Below are 18,868 nucleotides of genomic sequence, written 5' to 3'. Positions count from 1 at the left end.
AAACAAATAAAAAAACTTTAAACTTTCATTGTACAAGAATAAATCTTTAATATCAAACACATTAACAACTTTAAACTTTCATTTTATCCTTACAGATTATATCATATGTAAAAAATTTAATATATAATATTAGTCACAATTCGTATCTGTCTACGTATATACGTTAACCCATTAAACTTCTTTTGGATCTCTTCCGAACCTGCAACTTCCGGGTACATTGAACCGCCTTGATCCGGGTCTGGACACGCTCAAACTCCGAGATCCGACAAGGTATCGTTATTCCACCCGGATGATTGAACCCGTATTCCTTTTCGGACTCTTTGAGCAAATCCACAAACAAAGGGTGATTAATATACGCTAGGGGCACCAACATCCTCTGAGAATCCCCATCTCGTGGACCCACGTAGACCGCAATATGCCCTTTAGGAACCTGCACGGGTTTCTCCAAAACCGGGTCTCCACCGACCCGGATGTATCCTTGTCCCGCATGATTATTCCTTGATACCACTGCCTGCGCTTTTGTGCCGAGGTGCCGTGTCCAGCCGACGAGCCTTGAAACAGCCTCGGGCGCATCAGTTTCGATCGGGTTTAGCCGAATATACGCATCCGATGAGCGATTTCTCCGGAAGAACCGCCGGAAAAGCGTCGTTAGATGGTGTTTGATCAAGAAACCATGTCTCCTGCAGCTCATGATAGTTTCTTTCCCTGGAAATGAAAATTTTCCTATAACCTTAGCTAGATATATATAACAAGTGTGAAAATGAATCTATATATTCACAGATGGGCTACGAATACTAGGAGAAAGGCCACGGATCATCTTCCGACATGGCTAAACGGAAAAGAGTGAGGCAGACCTCAGAAAGAGAGAGAGGTATGTTAGAAGACATTATTCCACACTAATAATAAATCATTCGAGTACTTCATATAATTTACTTCTTTCGTATGCTGAAGATGAAGATAATTGCAAAAGTACATAGAATCCGAGAAGAGCATGGTGTAGTATATATAATACAGGCAAAACTTTTTAAGATTTTGATATTTTAGTTGTGGAATTTTAGTTTCAATAATATATAATTTAATTTTAAATTTTTTTTATTTAAATAGTTCACGTAACTTATTATTATATTTGTGACACGTGCTGTCACATCAACATCACATTAGAAGAACGACTAATAACATATTAAAACTGAAATTTGACTACGATTAGAATCTAAAAAAAAGTAAACTTATGGGACAAAAAATGCAGTTTCCTATAATATAGAGAGATTGAGTTTGAAAAGTCGAGTAAAAGTTTTGGTGTGCAGTTTTTGGTTAGTTTTGATTGCTGGTTTGGAATTTATCAGGAATGAGAGGTGTTAGCTTGTGATTAGTGGATGAGATATTTATTATTCAAAATTGGGTGGCTGGAGTCTCAAGAGTTATTTGAGATTAGAATACGAAAATTTCAAAATTATTGTATTGTTGTGCTATTTTAAGTTCTTCCTAAGTTATTTATTTTTTAAAACTACTTCTATAAAATTAATAAAATATTTCAGCATGTTATTCAAATTTTATGCTACCTTGTACGATGTTGCACCACTGCCCTAGTGCAACACATTTTGTTTGTTTGTTTTTTTTTTTTTGTATTTGTTTGTTTTCATTAATTTAATTAGGAAAAAATCATTTAAATAAGAACTTCCATCATGCTGACTTATTTTACAATCAATTAATATATTAATAAGAATATATAATTATTTTGTAATTTGTTTATAAACTATAGTTATTCAAATACTAATAAAAATGAATTTATTATTTAAACAAATGATTATGCGAATAAGTCAATGAAGTATGAATAGCACGACTTGGAAAGAAGCAGGCATCTTCGAGTCAATCAGAATTGTCAAAAAAAATTATAATGAATTTTTATTGAATATTATCTCTCAAAGTATTTATTTATTTATAACATAAATGTGCATGTATTAATACTTGGTTGCAACCGGTAGCTACCGCAATTAGTGTATTTGTTTATATTATTCATTGTTCCATTTCTTTTGGAATACTTCCTTTGAATTTTTTTTAGTTGACAAGTGTGGTTGCCTTGTTCAAACTTTTCCGTGCAAATTGTAACAAATGGAGAACAGACAGAGATATTTGAGCCACTATATTTTTTTTATAATTTTGTGATTTTTTATGTTATCAAATTTTAGTTTTAGTTTGTTTTTTTTTTTTCAAGTTTAATCAATTTCGATATGATATTGATTCAACGACAACCTTAAACTTAATTATAAAATTTCAGATCAGAATTCTCGGTTTTAAATATAATTTTATAAAGTAAGTCTCTTGTAATATAGACGAGGTGGGTCAAATCGATTCATACATACATACATTGAAAAATAAAATTTGACATATAAGTCATAATTTTTTTTCATGAATAGAAGATTCGTTTAACAAAATTGATATATAAAACTGTAGTTTTTTTTTAATTTCGTAAGATCAAATTAAAGGTTTATCTATAATTTAAAAACAATATTAAAAAATTGAAAGTTAGGCAATTTAAATGACCTTCTTAAAATATCCCAAATTATTATCTTGTTTTATAAATATCTTACTATATTATTAATAATGTGACCATTAAAATTTCGATTTTTTTAAAGAAAACCTGTTTACAATCGAATAAGGCCCACCAGAAACTATATTTGGGCTCCATGGATACATACAGCCCACTGGAAACCAATTGTTCTTTTTCGAATTATTACAAAGACTGATTTTTTATCTTCTTTAAAAAAAATATATTTATCAAAAATTGAAATAATTTATCTTTGAGTAGGAGTTTTTGTGATAATGTCGTTGCTTATTGAGGAAAAATAACGATTTAATCAAATTCTTTAGAAAATAACATTTGTAGTATTGTTTTTGAAAAAAGGGTTGAGGATTGGGTGATATAATCCATATGTACTGATTAGAAAAACTCGTAGCCTTCCTTTCTTCGTGGTCCAAACAAAACCTGACAGAGATGATTTTCTCAGTGTTCATTTTGATTGTTTTCCCATTTCATTCCATCAATTTGTGAAATTTTTTGTTCAATATATATCTGATTTGCTTGATACAATCAAAGATTTAGAAACATGAGTATGGGGGATTTTATCAATATTCAACCTTCAGAATTGAAGTTCCCATGTAAGTAAGTTACGGGATTTTTTTTGTTTGTTTTTTAATCAAACCCATGAACCATGAATTGGAATGATGCTCGCTTTATGTGAAATTTTTGTCGGCTTTCAGAGATGCGTTTTAATGCTCTTGGTGTTATTCGTTTACAATTATATGGAATCATTACCCAATTTTATTGGAATGGATATAAAAAGTTTCTTTTTTTATTTCTAATTTAATTTATTAATTTTGAAGATGATATTTCGTGTGTTTTGATTGTTTTGATGTGGGCTTGTGAATAAAGTTGAATTGAGGAAGCAGAGCTCATGTTCTTTGCAGTTGGCCAATAAGACCGATCAGTTTATTGCATTTAAGGTAATTCTCATTGTAGTTTCAGAACGGCAAGACCTGTTTTATCCTTTTATAAGATATTTGGCATATGTTACTTTGCGATCGATAACTGTGTTTTTTCAATTAAAAGGTCAAAACGACCAATCCCAAGAAATACTCGGTTCGCCCGAATGCTGGTATAGTTTTGCCCAACTCTGTGTGCAATGTCACAGGTGAAAACCCTCGGATCTTTCTGAAGATATTGCTGGTTACGTTTTTTTCCTTTTGAATTTTGTATGTCTTGTTTTTTTTTAAAAAAATATTTGTTCTTGTTTCTTTTGTCTGTTAGTTACTATGCAAGCGCAAAAGAGTCGCCCCCAGACATGCAATGTCGGGATAAGTTTCTGGTGCAAAGTGCTGTTGCTCCTAATGGTTCAACGAGCAAGGATGTCACTCAAGAAATGGTGGGTTGAGTTGGGTTATATAACTGATGTTAATTAAAACAACAGTTCGATGATTTTTACTCCTGTCAATTTTTTATCAGTTCAACAGGGAGGATGGGAAGGTTGTTCATGAGTTTAAATTGAGGGTTGTTTATATCCCTGCTAATCCTCCCTCCCCAGTACCTGAAGGAGACGAAGAGGGGAATTCTCCTAAATCTTCTGCTGAGGAGGAGATCAGAAAGTCTTCATTGCCTGAGGCTGTAAGTGTGCTTAAAATGTTTCTTAGTATTTACCTGCCTCAGCTATGATCAAATTGTTTATTTTAGTCATTAAATTTCAGGTTGCAAGATCGATGAAACAATCAATGGGAAATTCTTCTTCTGAGGTGGCTTATCTTTGTTATTTTCCCCAAAATATCGTTACATCGTAATATGTTTGAAAATATATCTAATGGTTTCTGGCTTTCTGCTCTCAAATTATGATGTCTGTGAGGGACTGAGGGTGCTAGATATTATGTTATGGGAAATATATCTATTATAAACGTTGAAGGGCCTTTCTTCTTGTGCTGTTCCCGAGATATAAGTTTGTGTACAATTAACGATATAATAAGATGCACTAGAAGCATCAAATTATTGGCCATTACAACACCCCTAAGTGCGGAAAATATTAATAAAAATTCGATTTGTTATAGGCCACACATTTTGTGATTTGTTTTTCCCATAAACATTTGGTATTACCCATCTTGAAGGAGGGCTGGAAACCTAATACAAACTCATCAAGAGTCAATCTAAGAAATGCATAATGATTTAAGGAGGGATTTGAGCTTGTATCGAACAATTTCAATTTTAAACTGCATTGTTTGTACTGCAGTGTTAGATAATCAAAAGGGTGAATTAGGTTCTTTGCTTAGTTTAATGCTTTTGAAATGATTATTAACACACTAATTGTAGCTTGTCCAATGATGTAGAGTGTCTGCAGGATGTAGTGGACCTTTAGTTGCACTCAGTGCTTTAGTCCCTCATGTGTTGGCAACGGACATATCCTGTAATCATCCGGTGCTCAGAACATGCTTTTTTGTTCGATCCACTTGATCCTCTTGTATGCCTAATGCTTGACAAGCTGATTTTTTTTTGTTATGGGCAACTTGTCCGAGACACAATTGCTTGATTTTGATAAATTTGGTAAAAGTAAAAAAGCACAAATATACAAGTTTTGTTCTCATAAAATCCATCTCAAGGACCTACAGAATAGGTTAAAAGCACACGACAATGATAAGTCTGTAATTACACAAAACTCATCCAGATGCATGTAATTTTTTTATAGTATACACGTCTTGGTTTGAATTATATCAAATTAATTGTCTGACCAAATGAAACAGATTATGAAATGGTAAAAGATGCAGCTAATTAATTCAGCATATTTGAAAGCTTATTTACAGGTGAAATTAGTGATGATTTTTGATATCTAACTCATAATAAAATATGTATTTCAGGAATGGTCTGCTGTCTCCAAATTGAATGAGGAGAAAGCTTTGGCTATTCAACAAAATAAAAAGCTCCAAGAGGAATTGGTAACACGATTATAGCTTAATTCAAAGCAATTATGTGGCTATGTTGATATTTTACCTAGTGATTCAACCCCTATTGAAAATTATTGGCATTACAATATAAATTTCGCTGTGCACTTTATTTAACCGTGAGAATGTGCCCTTGCATTTTAACACTGTTCAGGTGGAAAAGATGAGATTTAAAGGAAATAGGGAGATGATGCCACAATTTTTTTTTTAGGAAAATATTTTGTTATTAATACTTTTTTTTATATCCATTGCTATTCCAACCAGTTCATTAAAACATGTCGTGGATTCAGGCATGTGGCATTTACATATTACCAGGGTGGTATGCTTATAGAAGGGGTGTTTTTAATATCCGTAATTCTAATCCCCATAATCTTTTCACCAAGTACACTGACTGAACATGCCTGTGTAAGTTTCAATCATGTAGCAGGCTTGAGCTTGAAAATGAAATACTTTAGGCTTGAGTTTGGTTTGACTTAGAGTTTGGATTCAAGCTCGATTCATTTGGCCCGAGTATAATTATTGAGTTCTATTAAACAAAGGTCCAAGCTTGTGAAATCATTTACATTTAAGTTCGTGAGTTCAGACAAATTTGGGATTGGATTTGGCTCAGAATCTATTCGAAATTGTTCAATCTTCACTCGAGTTCGTGATAATTTTGAATACGAGCTACATGATATCTAAGTCGGCTCAAAAAGCTCGCAAGCTGATCAATTCGTATGCATATATATGATCTACGTTGACGAAGGAGAAGTATAAGTGTATCTTATGGAATTGGGGTGAAGAAAGTGATTTCATAAGCAATAAATGTGAGTGAAAGTAGTGTGCATGCTGTGGATCTTTGAAGTTGAAACTGTCAGCTCAAACAAACTTGGACGAAGGGACTTGCATTGATTGTAATTGTGCTAATTCGATTGTAAATATGAACTTAATCAAGGATACAACTACAATATGACATTTTAATTTGATACATAGACCGACAGATTATATGTAAATAAGGAAGCGAATATAGTGCCTTTTCATATCTGTATCATATTGCCACTATATTTTTTAGAACACTCCAGAAGCCTGTGTTTTACACTTCATGTTTGATGCAAATGTCATTTTTGGAATTTAAGGTGAGATTGTGGATCTCCCTCTTTCTTATCGGTTAGGGGGTGAGCATGATAAGCCTGATAGTTTTCCTTTATTTGGGTAGCTTTTTAATTGTATTATTTGGGTTCGTGGAACATATGGCACAAACATTTTTAACGCAACAAATCTTTTAATTCAACGGAAAACTTGAGCAAGTTTTTTCTGTTTTAAATCTGTTAAAAGTTTCTTCACGCACAGTGAATCAGTGATACATTTGCAATGCATTTGTTTTGCTTTAAGTTTAGCCTTACTCTACTTCTTTGGCCAGGACTTGTTGAGAAAACAAACCAGACATGGCCAAGGTGCTCGTGTTTCAACCATTGTAGTGCTGTTCTGTCTCTTGCTTGGTATTTTGTTGGGATACTTCATGAAGAAATAAGAGCCAGTGTGAGAATGTGGGGTCGTTCTTTGTTCGGATGCTGGTCCATTTGCGCGACGGCATGAATATTCAACGAAAATTTAAATGTAGAGGCTTGGGATTTTTTCCGTCCGTTCAAATTTTGGACATTGATATTTGAGAATTCAGATTGTAGCTTGCTTTTAGTGGTGGTGGAAGTTAAATTTACTTCACCTCTTCCGACTTTAGCAATAAAGAACTGATGCTTTTGGTTGCTATATATATATTGTGCTGCTCTCTTTATTGTGAGATATGTTGCACACATCCATGATGAACATCGGATTCATATAGCAGAAGATGTATCATCGTAGCCAAAATTTAAAATAAGTGGTTTGTTTAACCTTTGAGTTCTAAAGGATGTGGCAATAGATGTAGATGAAGGAATTTAACAATTAAAACTTGCGATCGATCTTCATATAAAATAGTTTCAATTTGTCGAAGTTAGTTCAGTTTTTATTTGGAATAGTATTCCGTTTTCTTGGTGTTTATTTGTTCGATTCCGCGAACAAAATTTAATATAAAAATGACATCGCTCCTTGATTACCTTTGCATGAACCAAATGAATAAATAGTAATCCGTTTTGTTGGTATATTAATCCGAACCCTATATGTTTGTATATGCAACAACATTTACACTCATGATTAGAAGCAAATTAATCAACACTAAGAGATTCTTTGATGCCATTGCCAGGTTTCCAGTCTTTGGCCTTCCATAAACCATTATCAGCGGCAAATTTGTAGTAGCTGCTGCTTATTATTTTGACCCTTTCACACACTCCTTCCAATCCCACTTGATTAACTAGCCAGTCCAGGTACTCAAACTGCAAAAACAATAAGTGTGTGCCATGAGATATGAGGCACTTCATTTTATCCCTAAAGAACAAGTTAATATCTGTATAACTTGCATGCTCTTGATCATTATGCAAACGGATCCGAAACTAGTTAAAATCATGAGCAACACGATATGGAAGTATATAGCGTGATAGTGAAAGATCCAATAACATATCAAGAGTATTACTCTTTTACCTTAAGATGGAGGCAATGCGTGTGGTGTTGCGGTATCCCTTTGGCCTCCATCTGCCTGTAGTGCTCTTCGACCTCGGCCACCATCTCCTCTTTCGATGGTAGAAGTCCTAAACCCGATAAAATATGGGAAACCCACTTTGCTTGTAAGTCAATATGCAGAAACACAAGTGTCTGCAAGATTTTTTAGAAAGAAAGGAAAGAATTTTAGCTCAAATATTGGTCTTGTTTGAAATTGAATCTAAAGCAAACAATTTATTTCTTTGACATATTATGTGAGATTTGAGACGACCAAATATAGTCCGTACAGAAGAGAAGCAATTAGGCGTCGGATATTTCACCTGATAGGGAAGTCCGACGAAGGAGAGGTTAGGAGCAAGCTTCGGAGGAAATATATGCTTGTAAAGGGGTCCAACACGATTATCTTCCACATTTACAATCCCATCCGTTTTCAAGAATGGGAAACTATAGTTGTACCTGTTTTTTTCAAATAATATATATTATACTGTCCAAAAAAGTTCATTACAAAATCACACAAACACCATATAAGAAACTAATATTGGGACAATATAACATACTTACCCTGTACAATGGAGGATGATATCTGCCTGAACCAAAGCCCCGTCTTGAAATGCAACTTCTCCATTTTCATTTACATAATCAATCTAAATTTTAAATCCCCAAAGAATATAATTACATATATGTTCATATTAAAATCACAAAGGGATGGAGTGAGTGCAATTTATAAAATATCACCATTGAATGCTGCCACATATTATTCCCAGAAACCAACTTGGAAACTTCAACATTGGGAGATCTTGATGAAAGATGAACTTCTCTGGCAACATCACATATGTCTCTAGAAATGTCTATTGCACTAGGTCCTTCTCCAATAACCACAACAATCTTCAACTCCAAATATAGAATCTTGTTATATTCATCTTCCAGATATGTTTAAATATGATTGTAAATTATATAGGCAAATATTGGCCCTCGATCACCTGATCCTCAAATGGCTCGGGAACTCGATAATTGTGACTGTGCATCTGTTTCCCTGGCCATTTTTCTATACCTTGCAATTTGGAAGTCAACCGAAAAAATCTTGTCACTGCACAATCTGTGTGCGTGTGTGTGTGTGTGTGTGTATAACCATATATTTTAAGGAAACTTTCTGGTTTCTCATCCAGTCTCTTCAGAAATTGAGTTTATGATGTGATGAATATATTTACACCGATTAGTTAGTACGTACCTGGTAGAGTGGCCACTCTTGGTTGAGTATGATGACCATTACAAACAACGACCGCATCAAAAATCTCTTCCGATTTCTGATTGCTACATATCGACTCGATTAGCCACCGATCATTCCTCGAGTCGACCTGCTCGACCCTGACAACTTCACAATCAAACCTAATCAGCTCAACCAGTCCGAACTCCGCAGCGAAGTCGGTCAAGAACTTGAGCACCTCTTCATGACCCGGAAAATAATCGCCCGAACACCCATTTTTGCTCTCGGGAAATGGGTAGTCCGAAAATCCCATGAGTTGCCTGGGAAGATTGGTGCAGAGTGACTTATATAGGCTGCCATGTACAATTTCTCTGGTGGGGTCGAGGCCTAATGGATCGGATTCCACTCGGGGATCGAACGACCATGTGCCGCCGAGTTGGTTCAGCTTTTCGAAGACCACAATGCGGTGGCCGGAACTTTTGAGTGCTCTGGCGGTGGCCAGGCCAGAGACACCGGCTCCAATCACTGCCACCTCCATATGGAATTTGTTTGGTGTAATTGATCCAAGTTCATTGTATTTGTACTTTTTGACCGTACATATTTAACACGTTGTAAACTATCAACCAACTTAGTTTATTATAAATTATAGTCATAAAATTTTAAATTAATATAGATATATAATTTTTTCATAAATTATTCATAATAAATTTTATTTCACAATTTATTTATTATTTCAAAATTAATTTCTCTAATAATTTTTTTATTTTTTTTATTTGAATCATTCGACATCTTTTTCGTTTCTTTTTAAATTATTATATATATATATTTCATAATTTATTTATTATTTCAAACAATCATAGTTTAATTTCTCTAATAATTTTTTTATTTTTTTTATTTGAATCATTCGACATCTTTTTCGTTTCTTTTTAAATTATTATTATATATATATATATATAAATTTTATTTTAAGAATATTAATTATCAGAGTGAGTCTCATGTGAGACCGTCTCACGGATTATAATCCGTGAGACGGGTCAAATCTATCCATATTCACAATAAAAAGTAATACTCTTAGCATGAAAAGTAATACTTTTTCATGGGTGACCCAAATAAGAGATCCGTCTCACAAATACGACCTGTGAGACCGTCTCACACAAATTTTTGCCTAATTATTATTCTATTTAAATATTTTTACATAATCCTGTTGGACGTGTTACAAACCGAATTAATGGGCCAGATCATGCATTATGGGCGTTCATCACAAAAAATCTAACATGAATTCACTTCATGCCAATCACCAAAATGAACATCTTGGCTTCAATCCATGGGCCAAAAACTAACGACAATTTTGTAAAATTATAAAATTTATGGAGATTTTTTTTAAAAAAATTTAAATTCAATCCTCGAAAATATTTTTGAAAGTAACTAAAATGGTTTCGAATCCATTTTCCCATAAAACAAATCAATTTTTCTATGTGCAACCATTTTATGTTGTACTTAACGTCAAACCATTTTATGTTGCAAAACCAAATCATTCTATGTGCAAAACGTACCTAGATCGAAACATATATTATAGCTTTTTATCAAATGTATTTATTTATTTCAAATACAGTCAAGATGTGTGATAACGTAAAGTAGTATACGATAATAAATAATTCGAAAAACGTGTATATAGCATGATATTGTGTCGATTTAATGTCGTGGTGTGGATACACATTTTGGTTACTTTTCTTTTTTGCCACCTAATAACAAGAGAGGAATCTAAAAGAACAAAACCAAGTTCAACTGTGTCGAAACAAAAAAAGGTTTCTTGTACATGTTAACATGTATTTGGTTATAAAAGCTAGGATTTGTACCTTGAGATGAGAGAAAAGAATTTACATCCAAACGATCACACTTTTTAGCCACATTAGATTTTGTAGTTTGTAGAGAATCATCGTGAACCTACCTGATGGTTTACTTGTTTTTGTTTGTTTGTTTGTTTTTTTAATTAAAAAAAATCCAAATTTTATGTATAGCTTTTCAAATGGTTCTAATTTTCTCGTTGGAAGAATTCAATGGCGTTCATTATTAGTTGTCTCACATCTGTTGGATGATATACTCGAGAATTGCATATATGGATTTGAATAATCCTACCTCCTTGAGCTAGCTTATGAGATTGATTTAGGTCTAAGTTTCAATCTTAACATGATATCAGAGCTCATGTTCCACCGTTATTTATTGGACTGCCTATAGTTAGGAGTTGTGTTAGTTGTCCTACATCGGTTGGATAATTTACCTGAGAGTTGCATATATAGGACTTGGATAATCCTCTCTCTTTGAGCTAGTTTTTGGGATTGAGTTATGTCCAAATTCCAATCTTAACACTTATATATGTATGTATGTATGTATGTATGTATGTATTGCATGTGTAATACAGGGAATGTATTGCCAAATTATTATATAAATGAATGGTGGAGATAATTATAGGTAAAGAACTTTAATCACACACTTTCCACATCATTGAAGATAAAAATAATAATATGGCCCTTCACATGGGTCCTAATTAAACAAGGATTTCTTGCACTTATATCTAAATCAAAGTTATGTTAAATTTAAGCGTGTCTTTTTGCATACAGATTAAATTATATATGTGTCTGTCCATGACAAAAACATTTTTTTTTTATGATTTTAGTCATATCTTTTGATTTTTCTTGATATAACTGTATTAATATATTTTTATATGTGTTATGTATTTATACAATCAATTTTGTAAAATAAATGATTTATATTTATTTATGTATTTTTAAAGCATTGCAACGAACAAAATTTGTTATTATCAATTATATTATGAGTATGTTTTTTGTGAGACAGTCTCACGAATCTTTATTTGTGAGATGAATTAATCTTATCGATATTTACAACAAAAAGTAATATTCGTAGTATAAAAAAAATTTCATAGATTACCTAAATAAAATATATACATTACAAAATACGACCCGAAAAATGGTCGAGTTTTCGTGTCTTCCATTAGTAGGAGTGGAGTCTGATGCGTAGACCTGGACCATACAAAATCAATTACATGGAGACAGAGCTGCAATCTCTGGCCGTCTATCCTCATCGTCTGACGAGATCCTGTACGTTGATCTGCCTCGTCTAGTGTCGCCGATTCGGTTCGATTATGTCTGAAAGTACGGAATTGCCCTGACACCGATAATCGAGGCAACTTGACAGTAAGCTGCAGGGCAAGGACAATTTTGGAAGGCAAGAAAGGACCCCATCTCTCCATCCACTGTAGTGTTTTATTGGTCCCTGTCCAAAACCACTCAAGCGAACGCTCCCTCACCGCGCGTGTCTCTCTCACTTTTTCTATATTTTCTGGTGAAATGAATTGAAAAAATTAAAACAAATTTTAAAAGTATCTTGTTCCCGCATACAAAAAATAAAATGATTGGTAGACAAAGAAACAAAATGGAAATTAAGTGAGAATGTCTTTCTCTGTACCAATAATTTACACATTATCTATATTTATTTTATTTGAAAAAAAACACACTCTTTATCCAAATATAATTGCAAAATCAAACAAATATTCTCGATACAGTTGTTCATAATTTTATATAAAAATTAACTAAGCACGAAATATTCATTTTAAAAAATTCAATTATACAAACACACAACACGTAGACAAACCATAAGTAATTCGATATAAAATATGAGATTGAGGTTCTTTGAACTATTTGCTAATACATTGTACTAATTGAATCGGTTGTTTCACAAGATGGGTCAACGTATGTTTAGAGTACATTATTGTGACATGCATCATTGAGCTAATGGAGTTATTAAATATTTAGATATTCACTTCTTTATTTTTTTATTTATTTTTGAATATGAACGTCTCGATGCATTTAATGTCCATTCAGTTCTTGGTATATCAATAGCTGAATTTACCATTTTATCGAACATAAGTTGGGAGTTTTTCAGTTCTCAAGTGAAAATATTAGTAACTGCAAAATCACTTTTTGCACGCATAAAATTTAGAAAAATAGATTATGTTATTTTTTTTGTATATTGAGTAAGCTCTCAGGTTAACACAATAATCTGCTAACTACGTTAGTTCGAGTAAACCGTATTGGACTGATAGGTTTGCTCGAAAAAATATTTGTAGCAGGAATCAAATTCTTGACTATTAGTCAAACATTCATTTACTCTACTAACTCGGATACTAAGACTTTTAATCAATTTTTTTAGTCATAATAGTTATCAATTTTTTTTTTTTTGGCTTTTGTAGTGTATGTGCATCTCAATCCATTTATTTTAACATACAGCAAATATTTTACATTTTAGTAATTGTTTTATTTAATTCGAATATATTTCATTAAAAATAATTTAACTATATATTTTAATTTTAGTTTTAATTTTAAAAGATTAAAAGCCCACGTCTTCTGACCAAGCCAGCCATGAAATAGGCTACATTCTACTAATTTTTGAATTGATCATATCTTGTAGATATAATTTATATGAAATTGTTATCAAATCAGTTCATATGTCAATTTTACGAGACATAAATCATATATGATCATAAAAAATATTATTTTTATTATTAAAATTATTATTTTTATCTTAAATATAGATCAGATCAATCTATATAACATATATAAATCCGTAAAATAGTATTTAAAATTCAAATAATTTATTGAATATTATGATAAAAAGGAATTTTACCAAGCTGAGAATATAATGCGTGACACGCGGGAGGTTGTGCGTATGTGGGTTTGGGTAGAACCGTGAAAGCAAGAAAGATAACTAAAAATTAATTTAACTAAAAAGGGTGAAAAATAAATAATAAAATAAAAATAAAAAGGAAGAAAATAGAGAGGGATGAGATGAAGCCATGAAGGAAGGGGGGGGGGGGCACTTTACTACTTTTTTATGTTTTACGCATCGATGGCAGAGAACGCAAGATAGGGCGACTACTCCTTCCATAGAAAAAATATATAAGTTAAAAGAAGAATACTTCAGGACCCTCTACCCATCCTGCCATCCAGTCTATTGATTGATTTTCCCCAAAGATAATTAAAAAAAAAAATTTAAGCTAGCCGGGAGAGCTAGCCACTACAACTGAGTATCTACATACATGCATGCATAGGCTTGTTTGTATGTATTATTGAGTTTCCGGGATTTGGGGATATGGGTAGTTGTGGTTTTGCTGTAAAGATTGGATTTTTTCTTGAAAATTTTGGTTTGTTGGTGGGTAGTTTTAATACTTTTTTGTCGTAAAAGCTGGAGGAATTGAAGAAAGTGGTGGATATTGGGTGTTTGATTTGGTTCGTAAATGAGGGGGATGCCCTTACCCTTTGATTTTGAGGGGCCGGGGGTGTTGGATTTGGAGCGGGTTGTGGAGAAAAGTGGTTTTTTTACTGATTGTGGCACCCTTTCGTTTGATTTTTTCAAGAAAAATTGTTTCTTGGATAGCAGTTTTGTTGAGCCCACGTCTGTCCTGGATTCTGCAAGGATTTCTAGCCGGCCCACATCTTCCTCAACCCTGTCTTCTTCTTTCTGTGGCGGTGGTGGCGGTGCCCCATCATCTACCGACACGGCGGGGGTGGCGGCGGTTTCGGACACAAACCCATCTCCCAAGTGGCAGCAAGATTCGACTACTGCCACCAGCTCCAATGTCGCACGAGTTGATTCCGAACTCCTCCCTGTTCCGACGTCTCTTGAGACCGGAATAGCCTTCGGCGGCGGTGTTGTAAACGAGGAGAAATGTGCTATGGAGGATTGGGAGAGTGTGCTGTCGGAGTCTGTCGCTGTTTCTCCGACTCAAGAACAGTCTATTCTCCGGATGATCATGGGGGATGCGGAGGATCCTGGAATGGGAAATCTGAATAAGGGTCTTCAATTTAGCGGTGGTGGCAGTTCAGCTGCGGCGGAGTTTGAGTTCAGTGCGGGGTTTGGAGCTGTGGATCAAAGCTTCGGTGGTGACCAATTTGGCGCACATTTCATGCCAACATTTCAAAATTTCCCCAATAGTAGTAATAGATCCAATGCCGAAAATTTTGTTTTGTCTTCAATCGTCTCAAGTAATGATAAGTTTCCTCCTAACTCTAAAAATCTTGTGCATCCTTCTTCAATATCGAACAATCTTGGAGCCGTTGGTCTGCATCATCAAACTACGTTTGATTCTTGTGCAGAAATGAAGCCTCCCATTTTCAATCCCCAACTGATGATGAACCAGCACCAAATTCAGCAATCTCAGAACCTCTCGTTTAACTTACCTCTAACGTTTGTACAACACCAAGAGCAGAATCTTTTTGTGGCTCCTCAGTCGAAAAGGCTCAACACGGGGACTATTTGTGGTGGCCTCGATCCCCGTGGCCAAATATTGAAAGGTTCTTATGAGGATACAGGGCAACAAGAGTTGTTCGTTAGTAGACAGCAGGCAATTCCTCATCAGCTTCAGTTACTTCCCCAATATCTGCAACATAGGCCCATCGGTTCAGGGCAGAAGCCAAAAATTGGCGGTGGGGATGAACCAGGACATTGCCTCCAGCAACAACAGCAGGCAATAATCGACCAGCTGTACAAGGCTGCGGAGCTGGTTCAGACGGGGAATCCTGTACTCGCGCAAGAGATATTGGCGCGGCTCAATCACCAGTTCTCTCCCATTGATAAGCCTTTTCATCGGGCTGCTTTTTATTGCAAGGAGGCGTTGCAATTGCTCCTCCAAACTAACAACAATCTTGACCTGTGTACCACCACTTCTTCCCCATTTAGTCTCATTTTCAAGATTGGTGCTTATAAGGCCTTCTCTGAGATTTCACCCCTAGTACAATTTACCCATTTTACTTGCAATCAAGCCCTCCTAGAAGCCTTTGACGGATTCCATAGAATTCATATTGTGGATTTTGATATTGGATATGGTGGACAATGGGCCTCTCTCATTCAGGAGCTAGCACTAAGGAACGAGGGCACGTCGTCTTTGAAGATCACTGTACTTGCCTCACCCTCGACTCATGATCAGATAGAGCTCGGACTCACTCGGGAAAATATTGTCCAGTTTGCTAGTGAAATAAATGTAGCATTTGAGTTCGAGGTTATGAGCATCGATTCTTTGAATTCCGGTTCATGGTCTCAGTGTTGGCACACATCCGATGGTGAAGTGGTTGCTGTGAATCTTCCCGTTGGTTCCCTTGTCAATTTCCAGTTGCCGGTTCCTTTAGTCTTGCACTTTGTGAAACAATTGTCACCAAGAATTGTTGTTTCTGTGGACCGAGGATGTGACAGAACCGATCTTTCATTTGCCAACCATATGATTCACGCCCTTCAATCGTATTCCAACCTCCTCGAGTCACTGGATGCAGCTAATATGAATGCGGATGCCACGCAAAAGATCGAGAGGTTTTTTATCCATCCGGGAATCGAAAAGGTTGTCACGGGGCGTTTTCGTTATCCTGAAAAGACACAGCATTGGAGGACTATGTTTCTATCTTCCGGCTTCTCCCCAGTAACATTTAGCAATTTCACCGAATCACAAGCCGAATGTCTCATAAAGAAAACCCCCATAAGAGGATTCCAGGTAGAAAAGAGACAGTCATCACTCACCCTATGTTGGCAACGGAAGGAGTTGATCTCTGCTTCGGCTTGGAGATGCTAACACGATTCTTGATCCAGTTTCACGAACAAGGCGTCTTTCAAGCTTCTGACCCACTGAACTTTAATGAATTTTCTTACCTGAATTTCTGCACAACTAATTCACTCTGTGGCTTAGGCAGATTTGTTCCCAACTTTCGGAAAGAAAGAGGTACATTTTAGCACAAGATGTTCTAATATTATAGCTCTATTATTCAGTTTATTGTGTTGGCTTTCGTTGGTTTTAATTTAAACATACAGTAGACAGTATTTATGAAACCAGGAATCGAAATAACAAAATAATTTAACCATTTGAATGAAATTATGTCATGGAAGAAATACATTGTTGAAATTTTTGCCTATTAGCACAGGAAAATCTTGATCGATGGAATGGTTTTTTGAAACTTTGGTGGTCGAATTGAAAGTTAGCATGAATATTTTGAATCTTATCTAGTGGAATACAACAAGTTCATCAATGTTTGATCTGCAGAGGGATTGCTTGCTCTGTCTCTTTCAGTAAAATCAAATCATGTATTTAATGACTTTTTATTATATAATTAATATAGTATTAGTTTTGCGGCTTTTCATAATGTTTTGGAGTGTGTTTTTTTTTTAATGAATCAATCGTGTCTGATTGAATGGCAGTAGTTGTATTTGTATTATAATGACGTAGTTAAGGGTCAATTAGTTTTTATAATTTCTGTCCTAATCAAATCACATGGGGCCTCGTGATTAGTTCAGCCTCTTTTCATTTCCTTAATTATTTATTATTCTATTCATTACTTTAAGGATGAGTCTAATGTGAAACCGTCTCACGGATACTAATCTGTAAGACAGGTCAACTCTACTCATATTCACAATAAAAAGTAATACTCTTATCATAAAAAATTATATTTTTTCATGGAAATCCGTCTCACAAATTCGACCTGTGAGATCTTCTCATACAAGTTTTTGTCTTACTTTAATCTCTTTTTTGAAATGGTAGTGATATAGGAATTTTAGGATCTTAAATTGCATTTGGATCAACAGAAATTTTATAGACTAAATTTACTCGCTAAAATTGGCTAATTTAACTTTTAAAATTTTCTGCCTGTGCACTATAATAAACACGCTAGAAATCGATAAAAATAAAATAAATTAACGGACAATTTGGCAGAACGGACTTGTTAAATTAACTCATTACAGAACAAACATGGATTGAAGAATCTAAGAATTTTCGAAAAACTTGGTTCATTCAAAATATTTTAGTTAGTTTCATTTATGTTTTTTAAAAATAATAGTTTAATTTGAGCTTGGTCGTTATTTTCTGGTACTAGTCAGTTGCCCTGAAGTAAATTATACCGTGGCATGCGACCTATTGATGATCAAAATATAAGGTCAATATTAGTTAAGATTCCCAAAAAAAAAACTAAAATAATAATAATAAAAATAATAATATTTTATCCGTCCAAATATATAATCCTATTGTTTTTCACATAAATTAAGAAATCATTGAAAAAATAAAGTTTACAAAAAAAGTTATTTTATTTATATTTAAATCATTCAAAAAATAGTTGTACATTTTCTAATATTCAGTTAAGAGTTAAATAACAAATAAAAAGAAAAAGAAAAAGAGTATCTCTTTTATGAGATGATCTCACGAATTTTTATCTGTGAGATGGATGAACATTGCTGATATTCACAATAAAAAGTAATACTCTTAGCATAAAAAGTAATATCTTTTCATGGATGACCCAAATAAGATATCTGTATCACAAAATACAACTCATGAGACCGTTTCACACAAGTTTTTACCAAAGAAAAAATACCACTTAATTTGAAATCAGACTATATATTTACAATAACCGAAAAAAGAAATGAAATTGTAGGACCGAGTGCTTACCGCTTTACCAAAAGCTATAGCTAGTAGTAATGATGCAACTCAAATCTTTTAAACCGCACAGCAGCTCAAGCACCACGGTTCGATCGCTCTACCAAGTAAGGACAATTATTGCACCCAACAATCTCCCT

At 34.2% G+C, this 18,868-nt stretch overlaps 4 protein-coding genes across 5 annotated transcripts; 2 read left to right on the top strand and 2 right to left on the bottom strand.

Annotated features, from left to right (window-relative positions):
• Positions 1 to 7: 7 nt before the first annotated feature.
• LOC140813722 (uncharacterized) lies at positions 8 to 1,013 on the bottom strand. Its single transcript, XM_073172385.1, has 2 exons — positions 855 to 1,013; positions 8 to 705 (listed from the first exon to the last, which is right to left on the bottom strand). Exon 2 carries the CDS (start codon positions 689 to 691, stop codon positions 164 to 166), a length of 528 nt encoding a protein of 175 aa, XP_073028486.1. The 5' UTR covers positions 692 to 705; positions 855 to 1,013; the 3' UTR covers positions 8 to 163.
• Positions 1,014 to 2,818: 1,805 nt separating this feature from the next.
• On the top strand, positions 2,819 to 7,223 carry LOC140838668 (vesicle-associated protein 1-3-like). The gene is given in 9 exon segments (XM_073205142.1): positions 2,819 to 3,156; positions 3,431 to 3,501; positions 3,608 to 3,689; positions 3,806 to 3,832; positions 3,835 to 3,920; positions 4,001 to 4,159; positions 4,240 to 4,284; positions 5,392 to 5,469; positions 6,875 to 7,223. Coding segments are annotated over 9 exon segments (711 nt in total). The 5' UTR covers positions 2,819 to 3,104; the 3' UTR covers positions 6,986 to 7,223.
• Positions 7,224 to 7,563: 340 nt separating this feature from the next.
• Positions 7,564 to 9,828, bottom strand: LOC140838653 (flavin-containing monooxygenase FMO GS-OX-like 7). 2 transcript variants are annotated; one of them, XM_073205124.1, is made up of 7 exons: positions 9,275 to 9,828; positions 9,027 to 9,097; positions 8,782 to 8,931; positions 8,608 to 8,690; positions 8,367 to 8,502; positions 8,029 to 8,199; positions 7,564 to 7,823 (listed from the first exon to the last, which is right to left on the bottom strand). In XM_073205124.1, the coding sequence occupies exons 1-7, from the start codon at positions 9,786 to 9,788 to the stop codon at positions 7,656 to 7,658; spliced, it is 1,293 nt and encodes a 430-aa protein (XP_073061225.1). In that variant the 5' UTR covers positions 9,789 to 9,828; the 3' UTR covers positions 7,564 to 7,655. The 2 variants fall into 2 exon arrangements, with proteins under 2 accessions (XP_073061225.1, XP_073061233.1); XM_073205132.1 differs by having other exon boundaries at positions 8,029 to 8,135.
• Positions 9,829 to 14,141: 4,313 nt separating this feature from the next.
• On the top strand, positions 14,142 to 17,094 carry LOC140838645 (scarecrow-like protein 22). The gene is made up of 2 exons (XM_073205113.1): positions 14,142 to 15,309; positions 15,421 to 17,094. The coding sequence occupies exons 1-2, from the start codon at positions 14,562 to 14,564 to the stop codon at positions 16,881 to 16,883; spliced, it is 2,211 nt and encodes a 736-aa protein (XP_073061214.1). The 5' UTR covers positions 14,142 to 14,561; the 3' UTR covers positions 16,884 to 17,094.
• Positions 17,095 to 18,868: the final 1,774 nt, after the last annotated feature.

Source organism: Primulina eburnea, chromosome 1, assembly GCF_022965805.1.
Source record: "Primulina eburnea isolate SZY01 chromosome 1, ASM2296580v1, whole genome shotgun sequence".
NCBI lineage: Eukaryota > Viridiplantae > Streptophyta > Magnoliopsida > Lamiales > Gesneriaceae > Primulina > Primulina eburnea.
Note: the sequence above shows the minus strand (reverse complement) of the source record. Positions and strands in the feature narration are given on the sequence as shown.

What these genes read in the sequence shown, in the direction of transcription:
- LOC140838645 (XM_073205113.1), top strand. Translation starts at nt 14,562, where the DNA reads ATGAGGGGGATGCCCTTACCCTTTGATTTTGAGGGGCCGGGGGTGTTG. An exon ending in TTTGTCTTCAATCGTCTCAA is followed by an intron (nt 15,310 to 15,420) that starts GTAATGATAAGT and finishes ATTCTTGTGCAG; the next exon opens with AAATGAAGCCTCCCATTTTC.
- LOC140813722 (XM_073172385.1), bottom strand. Translation starts at nt 691, where the DNA reads ATGAGCTGCAGGAGACATGGTTTCTTGATCAAACACCATCTAACGACG.
- LOC140838653 (XM_073205124.1), bottom strand. Translation starts at nt 9,788, where the DNA reads ATGGAGGTGGCAGTGATTGGAGCCGGTGTCTCTGGCCTGGCCACCGCC. An exon ending in ATCATCCTCCATTGTACAGG is followed by an intron (nt 8,503 to 8,607) that starts GTAAGTATGTTA and finishes TGAAAAAAACAG; the next exon opens with GTACAACTATAGTTTCCCAT. An exon ending in TCGTCGGACTTCCCTATCAG is followed by an intron (nt 8,200 to 8,366) that starts GTGAAATATCCG and finishes AAAATCTTGCAG; the next exon opens with ACACTTGTGTTTCTGCATAT.